Consider the following 11,114-nt stretch of genomic DNA (forward strand, 5'->3'; position numbering starts at 1 on the left):
CAATATTATATCTGTGCATATACATTAGATTAGTCAGTACTGAAGCCAAATCTGGAGCTTATCTAACAAAATAACTTACGATAACACTCCAAAAACTAGAACAGACAAATTTATATGACATAGAAAAAATATTAAACACTGAATATGTTTCTGAATATGTTTGGTGACTACAATATCTGTTTAATACATCTGTCTTGATTAAATGCACCAAAATACACAGCCTATATTCACTGAGAAATGAAGGAAAATATTCAATTTCAGAATGTGCTGTACTCCATTATGCTGAGCACTGTATATAACTGTAATTAAATGACCTAAACTTAAGTCATCCGTTACTTAACTTGTAAGTAATTAAAGTACAGTTTTTAAGTGTGTAAAGCCCACACTGACAGGCAGATATGTATGTTTGTATCTAGCATGGGCAGATCAGCGGTGAGTGCTGCTGTTGGCCGACAGGAGGCGCTGATCTCCGGTCTCCGATCTCACTGGTGACGTCAGATTTTCCGCGTCTGCGCAGAGCGAGCCTGAACTACAGAACAACAGCAGAAGAGAAACAAAACAAACAGAAAAGAGCGAAAAGACGAGCTTCATCATGGCTGGACCCGCTGGATACTCTTCTCCAGGTCTGAGAGTGTTATTTAGCTCACTATCATGTTAGAAGTGTTCTATATGAGTAACACTATAGCTCATTTAGTTTCATCAGCGCCTTTTTTAATGTCAGATCAGTTCATTTGAATAATAGTGTATTTATTATGTATTTACAGTTGTCCTTGATGATGATAATGCTCGTTTGGTGGCTCTGATAATATGAGTTTTCGAATGGATATAATTTAGTAGACATTCCGCCACACGAGGGCCTCCTCCTCATGACAGATCAGGGAAAACTTATCCCTCATTATTAAAGTTAGCATCTATATTTAAGCTGCAGCCATATTTACACTCCTATGTGTTGTATTTCTATTGTACAATTGTGTTCAGATGTTTATTAAATATAAAGGTTACAGTACTTTAACTGAGGGGAATTGTAGCTGTTGTTCTTGTCCTTTAAGTCAGAACACACACAGGCCTGCTGTACCGAACAGAAAGAAGAGAAGATATAGTATTATTATTATCAGGGAACCAGTTATACATTGATGATCAGGGAGGTGGTCAACACACACAGGTAAAGTTGGTTTTATATTGGGATATTCAGACATCCCCCTTAATAATATAATGTCAGGAAAGTAATCTTTGATAATAAAGAGGGGAATCATATTAGCAGCCAGTGACTATTAAAGTACAGCATTGTACACAGTGAGTCAGACAGTGTTAATGTTGTTTAGGAGTCACACCTGCATGCTAATTCCTATCCAATATTCAAAGTAACATGGTAAACAATATAGAGACTGCTAAATGAACGAATGTGCGAATATAAAACCAACTTTACCTCTATTGTCAACACATGCTTCAGTGAATCAAGTGTCTCTATTTATTTACATTACATCTAATTAATTAATAAAAGCGTATTTAAGCATGTTTAAGTTTTCAGTGTTGTGATGGATGTTTAGTGTATTCTGCCCTACACTATCCTCTGATTAGCTCATTTAGAAGTTACTCTAGGTCAAATTATACAAATTATGCATCTAATTTGACTTCACTTTCAGGCTGTATGTAGACTCAAACTCCTATTTTATGAGATCTTCTGAACACTTATGATGTCTATTCAGTTTCAGACTGTTGAATTAATATTTTGACTGATCGCCGTGATTATGCATTCACGGTGGTATGACCTCCGTGAAGTTGGCACCCCATAAAAACAAATAATCCCCAAAGCTATGGCATTCGTGTGTGCTGAATGAAATCAAACACTATTTTATTGTATTCCTTTTGCTTTAATTTCACAGAGAGGCTACTACAGCTGCGAAATACCTCTGCTGTTTAATATTGCCGTTTGATATGCTCTATAACACTCACGCAGATGTTGTTTATAGGCTATCACTAAACATTTAGCATTTCAATAGCCTATTAGCTACTGCATAATGACTTGGGCACGAAAGTAGATCACCCTCGCCAGAATCTGGCAAAGTGATGGTCGGGCTTCATGTTTTTTCTGATAAAAAAAGATCTCTGAATAACCTAAATTGGCCGAGGCTATTTTAATATCTAAAAATAAAGCAGCACAAACTAAAAGTCTATCAGCACAAACAAATTAAAATACTTTAGAATATCAATACATGTGATGTCATTATCTTTACTTCAATATTTTAATACTGGAAGCAGCACTAACCAAACTTTCATAGGTACAGTCCAGCACAAATGAAACACACTAACGAGACTATCTTGGTATATCTGGATCACTGGGATCGAGAGACCTCTGAATGATCTAATATTATTTTATGAGGCCTACAGATAATATTGTTTGCAGCACAAATTGTGAGCAAACAAAAACAATAAATTTGTGCACGAATATAAATATCTGATGCTCATTTCAACAGCAGAAACCAGCACAAACCAGCACAAATCTAACCAAATATTTTGCTTATATATAAACAAGTAAAACAGGTAAAGTGTTTATTATCGGCACAAATCCAACACAAACGACCGGTGCTGATTTGAAGTCATTTGAGCAACATGAGTTGGAAAGTAACGTCACATGGTTAAAAAACAATAATGCTTAATATCTCAGACCCCAAACCAGTACAAACGTTCATTTCTGCTGCACAAATCAGCACAAACGAATGGCATAGTTTTGGGGATTATTTGTTTTTATGGGGTGCCAACTTCACGGAGGTGGTGATCAAATGTGTATTTATACTATCTATTATTTAAATTATTAATATTATTATTTAAAATACAGATCAGAGCTAACTATTTATCAGTATTAAAGGGCTGACCTCCCGTACCTCTTGTTTTGATGTCCTACAGTGGGGATTAAGCATTAATTAGGGGGGTCAAACACCCCTGTAATTTGCACCCTGATTATGGTTATATTTTTATGACAGTTCATATTTTACCACGTTGTGTTGAAATTCTTCTTTATTGCTTGTAAAAGATGACAGATGTTTTGCAATGTTATTAATCTGTTTCTTTACACCTTAATAACATTACAAAAATATCTGCAATAATTTAATATTTATTTATTTTCTATTAGTTTGTTTGTTTTGTAATTAGCGGCTAAGATAAAAGATTATGAAAGTGCAGCTAAAATTTAAACATTTAATACTCCTTGTCAGGGATAACCACAGTTTCTCAATGGTTAGCACTGTCACCTCGCAGCATGAAGGTCTCTGGTTTGAGTCCTGGCTGGGTCAGTTGGTGTTTCTGTGTGGAGTTTGCATGTTCTCCCCGTGTTGGTGTGGGTTTCCTCCGGGTGCTCCGGTTTCCCCCACAGTCCAAACACATGCGCTATAGGGGAATTGATCAACTAAACTAGCTGTAGTGTATGAGTGTGTGTGTGTATGGGTGTTTCCCAGTACTGGGTTGTGGCTGGAAGGACATCTGCTGTGTAAAACATATGCTGGAATAGTTGGCGGGTCATTCTGCTGTGGTGACCCCTGATGAATAAAGGGACTAAGCCGAAAGAAAATGAATGAATATTTTGAATTCTTCTTTATTGTTTATAAAAGACCTGACAGATATTTTTGCACTGTTATTATTGCTATTATTGCTGTTATATTGTCAATATTTTAATATTAAACTTGTTTTGGTAGCTGCGGTTAAAGATTATAAAGGTGCAGTTTATTAATAAATGTAACACAACTTCTACTATTTAAAGATTTAATATTCCTCGTCAACAAGATAATAAAGTTATATTTCTATGGTAAAGTGTTTTAAAATGACTTTAATTTATACAGTAAGCTAAACTTTACATAATTTACTGTCTTATAATGCAGAAAACTATAATAAATTAAATTGTGACATTTAGTTTTTATGCCTAAATAGTGTTTTGTTTTAAATGATAATGGGAGTAGCATAAATTTACATAATATATATATTATATATTATATATTATTATTATACTATATTATATATATATTTCATCCTTTAAAAATATCCAAATGTACCCAATCCCTTCAGGACAAAATTGAAAGCAATCTTTCATTCCAGTGTGATTTAAGAAGAAAGCCATAAATCACTGTTAGCAGGCTTTATTCTTGGCGATGCTGCAGATTTATATGACTGATATTAAAAGCAAACCCTCCCTTCTCCTGCAGGAAAATGAAGCAAAACTCTAATAATTCATATGTGGGTGTATTGATGTTGATGTTCAATTCTTAATCAATATAATGAAAAATCAGAGTATGCGTGAAATGACATGTAAAAGGAGAACATTAAAGCATTTAATATGATGTTGTTTCTCACCATTGACTGATCTAAGACTGTAATAATACAAGAAATATGGAAAATAATAGATTTGAATGTTTTTCTGACACAATTAAAATGGTTCAAATCCCTCAAATTATTGCATTTTTAGATTGAATTATTATTAATAGAAGTGGAAATAAATGAATAAAGAGTGATTTTATAACACATGGGTCCTCAGAGAACCAAAATGTGTGAAGTTTTAAAATAAACAACCAGACAAAGGGAACATTTTAGTCTATTTATATATATATATATATATACACACATACTCACTCACCGGCCACTTTATTAGGTACACCTCACTAGTACCGGGTCGGACCCCTTTCGCCTTCAGAACTGCTTTAATCCTTGGTGGCAGAGATTCAACAAGCTACTGGAAATATTCCTCAGAGATTTTGCTCCATATTGACATGATAGCATCACACAGTTGCTGCAGATTTGTCGGCTGCACATCCATGATGCCAATCTCCCGTTCCACCACATCCCAAAGGTGCTCTATTGGATTGAGCTCTGGTGACTGTGGAGGCCATTTGAGTACAGTGAACTCATTGTCATGTTCAGTAAACCAGTCTGAGATGATTGGTGCTTTATGACATGGTGCATTATCCTGCTGGAAGTAGCCATCAGAAGATGGAGACACTGTGCTCATAAAGGGATGGACATGGTCAGAACAATACTCAGGTAGGCTGTGGTGTTGACACCATGCTCAATTGGTACTAATGGACCCAAAGAAAATCTCCCCCACACCATTACACCACCACCAGCAGCCTGAACCACTGATACAAGGCAGGATGGATCCATGCTTTCATGTTGTTGAGGCCAAATTGTGAGCCGAGCATCCGAATGTGTCAGCAGAAATGGAGACTCATCAGACCAGGCAACGTTTCTCCAATCTTCTATTGTCCAGTTTTGGTGAGCCTGTGTGAATTGTAGCCTCAGTTTCCTGTTCTTAGCTGACAGGAGCGGCACCCGGTGTGGTCTTCTGCTGCTGTAGCCCCATGTCTACATGCCTAAATGCATTGAACTGCTGCCATGTGATTGGCTGATTAGAAAATTGTGTTAATGAGCAGTTGGACAGGTGTACCTAATAAAGTGGCCGGTGAGTGTGTATATAATGATTATTATATTTTCTCCATTTTAACACACGTTCTGTTTTTATTATTGTTTATAAGACGCAGGTATATAACATTAATAAACTAAGTTAAATAAATAAACTGTAATGAATAATTAATGTAAATACTCTGCTTCTAGATCAGTCCAATGGGGAGGAGCCATTCGCATCAGAAGAGGAGGACAGAGGCGGATCTGAGCTGAGACTCGTCCTGATTGGCCGCACAGGCTCGGGAAAAAGCGCTACAGGAAACACCATATTAGGGCGACGCCACTTCCTGTCTGCGCTGAGGGCGGGGTCAGTGACGCGTGTGTGTGAGTGTGCGGAGGTGTGTGAGGATGAGGAGTTGGGCGGGGCGAGGAGGAGGATTCTAGTGGTGGACATGCCCGGGTTCGGGGACACCCGTCTAGACACCGACAACCTCCACGCTGAGATTGCTAAATGCGTCTCGCTAACGGCGCCAGGGCCGCACGCTTTCCTGCTGGTGATTCCGCTGGGCCGCTACACTGCGGATGAAGAGCGCGCGGTGGTGCAGATGTGCAGTGTGTTCGGTCAGGAGGCGCTGCGCCACACGCTGGTGCTGTTCACACACGGAGATGCGCTGGAGGACAGTGGCGGCGGCAGGTTCCAGAGTTTCCTGGAGGACGATTCCTCACGCCTGAAGCTGCTGCTGCACCGCTGCGGGGGGCGCTACTGCATCATCAACAACAGAGCACCGCAGGACCGCGCGCAGGTATTACAGCATTACCAGCAGCTATCAATGGCTGTCATCACGATATACCGGATTATCACGATACTTAGCTACGCTGCTATTAGGCCTGTTCAGATTAAAGCTGGAGGATAAATGACGTGGTCATCCTGTGCGTTAGTCTATAAAGCGTCTCTGTGATCAGCTGTGTGTACGTTTGCTACACACAGACTCCCTGACAAACTACGCTAAATATTACCAAGCACAAATGCTAAATCTGCTATACTGACGGCTGTCTGCGTAGCTTCTCTGTTCTCTACAGCCCTCTGCTGGTCAGTGTTGCTCTTGTTACCACATGTAATGACGTTATTATTCAGAAGTTACTTCAGTCGAGTGTTTGAATTGAGTCCTTCAGTGAAGTGATGCGTCTTCTTACACAGAATAAAGCACGCTACATATTTATACATTAGCATCAGACATTAGCATCATTACATACATTATTATCAGGAAAACTATAATAAGAACTCAGATAATCTCTTTGTTCTCGTCGTCATGTGTTTATTAACCGTGTTGAATCAAATGAAAGCAGTTATATCTCCTGTTTATCCTGTCATATCTTTAATTTATCCTACGCTGAATAGATTTTCCCTCCTGGTTTTCTTCAGGTGTATTTGATTGTTCTGTGTGACTCGAGAGCGCCCTCTGGCCTTACGGAGCAGATGTACTGTTGATCACATCACTGTGTCTTCTGTACATCAAGCGTATGACAATCACAGCTTTTGCTACATAGCGACTGTGATTTTATGTCAATATATCCTTCAGCTCTGGTTCCGATACTGATACTAGTATCGTAAATACTCGCAGAAATTCAGGCGTAGGTATCGCCGAGTGTTTGAAACTGTAATCTGATTTGTTAGCTTTTGTTTAAATGAAATGTATGCCCACTAGTGCTTTGTTCCCACAACAACGTCTGTTAGAGCATTGAAGAAGAAGAGGGTCGCGCACTATTGTATTAAAAATATCTGAATTTTAAGTTTTAAAGAGGCTTTTTTCTGTATTATTAATCTTAATATTATTTTTTATATTATAGAATTATATATTTCCCAGTACTGGGTAGCATCTGGAAGGGCATCCGCTGCGTAAAAAACATGTGCTGGATAAGTTGGCGGTTCATTCCGCTGTGGCGACCGCAGATTAATAAAGCTGAAAAGAAAGTGAATGACTGTAATTATGTAATATAATTTGTATGATTATATTTTGCTCTGATTTTATACAGTTATACTGCATGGTAAAGTCTGAAGCACATCGTAAATTAATTCTGTCAATTTATACAGGGCTAGTAACAGTATACACAACTGTTTCCACAGATACACACACCCAGGTATCGGTTCAGTACTCGATATCGACAGATACCCTGAGTTCAGGTATCAGTATCGGAACGGGGGAACAGGTATAATAAGCTTTGAAACAATGGGGTATATGCACGCGGATGTTTAATTTCAGTCCGCCAGTTAATTGTCATCCCATACCAAATCATTGCGTTATATCGTATATTAGCGATCATCACTGTCTGGCTGATATATCATATAAAGTGGGTATCAGACCAAACAAGAAGCACTGCATTAACATTTATTTTTCTGCGTCATGTCTTTAAAATATGGATATTAATTTTACCATAGTATTTTCGGTGGAATATCTGCGCTCGTCTGCTGCTAATGACGGCGCCTGTGTTTAAACGATCTTACATCTCTTTTTACGCTTTAACAACCAAATGCATGCTTAAGTCTATTTAACTGAATGAATTGTAATTACATTACAACATCGATGCTGTCAAAGGAAACTTATGAAAATAGCCACCTAAAGCTCTCACCGGAAGTTCATCATTGGCTAAAAACACTAGCTGTGCGTAGAGCCCATTGAACCAATTCCTATGCAGAATTGACCGTTTCAGAGCATTGGAAACACCATGTGCTAGTGACACCTGCTGGTCAGAACTGTGTAAATACAACACAGACCTCCATTAGAGTAGACATGTTCAGAGAAAACAAATGTTTTAAATTAAATTAAGTTGTAAATGCCTATACATCAGCGGCTGCTTCCCACTCAGGGCTGCTGTTTATGCTAATGAGCGAGAGATGGGCACTAGTGGGCGGGGCTTTCCCCCTCTGATGACACGTACAAAGGGAGAATGTCAATCAAAGTGTTTCATTCATCAAGTCTGATTATAATAAACACAATTAATTCATGTTTACCTTTAGAGGCTGCTGGAGATATTCACACACTGCTGACACACACACACACTTATAAACGTCATTCCTGCACAATAGGTGCCCCTTAAGGCATTCTGAATGTTTCAATAATGATAATATCAGTATTGTGTGTGTTCATGATCACTGTATATTGAGTTATTGAATATCCCTCTATGTGTGTGCGCAGGTGGGTGCGCTGCTGCAGGGGGTGCAGGCCATGCTGGCGGACGCAGGAGGAGTGTGTTACACCAACAGTGTGTTCCTGCAGGCCGAGCACGCCGTCCGGGATGAGCAGCAGCGGCGTATGCAGCGGTGGCGCAGCCGCAGAGGAGCCGGAATGGCGGTCAGTAGACGGCAGGCGCTGCGCTCCGCTCTGAGCCGCATCCGCATGGAAGCTGCGCTCTCCGGGAAGGTTCTGCAGCGCGTCAAGGTGCTGGTCGCAGCCGGCGCTGCAGGAATGGCGGTCGGGGCTGTATTCGGAGCTGCAGCTCCTTTGGCGGTGGCGGCGGGGGCATCTGTGATTGGTGGAGGATCGGTGGGGTTAGCAGGAGTCTCCGCAGGCAGCGCAGGCGTAGGGAAAGCATTCGGCGCAATAGTTGCAGCGGCGTCTGGAAAAACCGCAGTGGCTCTGGGTGCGACGGCAGGCGGGGTATTGGGGGGGTCAGTGGGAGCACTGGCAGGTGTTGAGGCTGTAGGGCCGCGGGACGCTGCAGTAGAGGCAGCGCAGCAGGTGGGAGTGATGGGTGCTGCAGCGGTGGGCGTGGCTGCAGGAGTGGGCGGAGCCATCGGAGCAGGAGCCGTGATGGGGGCTTTGCTAGACAGCGCAGCAGTTAGTGCTCTTAGTGGGGGCAGTGTTGGAGCAATCGCACCTGCCGGAGTGGCCACAGGGGGCAGTGTTGCAGCGGTTGCACCAAGTGCAGTGGCCACTGGGGGCAGTGTTGCAGCGGTCGCACCTAGTGCAGTGGCCACCGGGGGCAGTGTTGCAGTGGTTGCACCAAGTGCAGTGGCCACTGGGGGCAGTGTTGCAGCGGTTGCACCTAGTGCAGTGGCCACTGGGGGCAGTGCCGTCACCTCTTCAGCCGTACTGGATGGCATCGGAACAACTGCGCGCATTCTGAGTGAGATCGGCAGAGCGGCAGCAGGAATCGCACTGGCCGGAGGGCTGGTTATTAAAGTGGTGAAGGAGAAAGTTCGGTCTGGAAGCGGAGCTGCGGAGAACAGCTACACAGAGCGAAACTCCTATGAGATCTACTGGAACAAATGAACAGTTTGACGTTAATGGAGTGCAGTGTTATTGATTATGGACGCTCTCCAGCTGTTACTGCACTTACTGGCCTCTAAACCTGCGACGCCAGGAATGAGGAGCGTCTCTAAACCCAGCAGAATCTCTCAGACGCAGCTGCAGCAGTGCTTTATTTCTGATTTGTGTTTCTACATAGAGCCTTAATGAAGTGTTCACTAGTTTTACTTACTAATATAAACCTGTTCAATCACCAGCTCATTTATGGACAGCTGTACCGAACAAAGACTGAAGGTAACCTGCTGAATATTACTGTGTTTGACCTGCAGTGTTGGAGTTCAGCAGGTTTGGGGTGTTCAAGCAAACATGCTGAGACTGACTGAACATGCCAGCAAACTGAATTAAACACCTCTTCTCAGATTACTGTTTTGATTTATTTGTTTACTCATTTTTAACACTCATATTGATTTCATCAAATAAACAGTATTATTATTTAATTCAGGACAATAATGAGATCTAAAAAGTCAAGGTTTTAAAACCTCCAGTATTGTTTGCTGTACCGTTCCTAAGGTATGTGTCGGGTTATTTTATTTACATTTTTCAGCGTTTTAGGAAAACAGCATCGCCAGCAGAAAAAATATCCAAATGCTGTTTTAAATTGTAAAGAAATCTGTGTTTTTGAAACTAGTGAAGAGAGCAGCAGCATGTTTCTCAAAATGACATGTATTTGTTCAAAGGGGAAAGTAGTGTTTTCAGGGTGTCCGCGGGGTCTTAAAAGGTCTTAAATTTCAAAAACTAATTTTAAGACGTTAAAATAATCACTGAAATATGCTGTTGTAGGTTTTAAATACTTTTAAACAGGTCATAATTTCCACTAATTGTCCATGTAAAGCTGTACGCCGATCAGTACAACTGACAAATGCATCTTAAAAACGTTTAACAAAATTAGCATTATTAACTATTTAGCAATGTGGTTTAATTGTCTTCCCTACATCCTTACTATAACATTTATTTAAACGTTATCTATGTGTTTATGCATAAATTTAAGTTGTGCATGAATGTTGTTTATTATAGCTGTTAAAACTTTGAGACATTCTGATTGTCTTTAATTTAATATTGTTTATGCCACATTGTGGAATTATTCTGTTTTGGTTTGATTTTCAGAAGACTTTTAGATTAGTCTCTCATTGTAAGTGTTGATTAAATGAATGAAACCAAACAATTACTGTTTTTTATATATAGCATTTTAAAATAATCTAGAAGTTAAAGGTGTAGTTACCCTCAAAATAGATATTAACCTTGATTTATTTAGACCTCTGAGTTCTGAAAATATTTTATTGAACATCAGGAAACAAAATTACTATTGTGCATAAATTGTTTATTATAGCTTTTAAAACTTGCCTTTTTTTTAAAGAAAGGTTATGCTAATAAAAATATATGTATATAACTAGAATAACTAGAGTTTGCTTGTTTTGACACATT

At 40.1% G+C, this 11,114-nt stretch overlaps 1 protein-coding gene across 1 annotated transcript; it reads left to right on the forward strand.

Moving 5' to 3' along the window:
• Positions 1-512: 512 nt before the first annotated feature.
• On the forward strand, positions 513-10,649 carry LOC130220829 (uncharacterized). The gene is made up of 3 exons (XM_056453067.1): positions 513-623; positions 5,596-6,188; positions 8,580-10,649. The coding sequence occupies exons 1-3, from the start codon at positions 593-595 to the stop codon at positions 9,654-9,656; spliced, it is 1,701 nt and encodes a 566-aa protein (XP_056309042.1). The 5' UTR covers positions 513-592; the 3' UTR covers positions 9,657-10,649.
• The last annotated feature ends 465 nt before the right edge of the window (positions 10,650-11,114 follow it).

This window comes from Danio aesculapii, chromosome 3, assembly GCF_903798145.1.
Source record: "Danio aesculapii chromosome 3, fDanAes4.1, whole genome shotgun sequence".
Classification (NCBI taxonomy): domain Eukaryota; kingdom Metazoa; phylum Chordata; class Actinopteri; order Cypriniformes; family Danionidae; genus Danio; species Danio aesculapii.

Coding starts and splice junctions, on each gene's coding strand:
- LOC130220829 (XM_056453067.1), top strand. CDS start 593: ATGGCTGGACCCGCTGGATACTCTTCTCCAG. Junction 624..5,595: donor CGCTGGATACTCTTCTCCAG/GTCTGAGAGTGT, acceptor CTCTGCTTCTAG/ATCAGTCCAATGGGGAGGAG. Junction 6,189..8,579: donor CACCGCAGGACCGCGCGCAG/GTATTACAGCAT, acceptor GTGTGTGCGCAG/GTGGGTGCGCTGCTGCAGGG.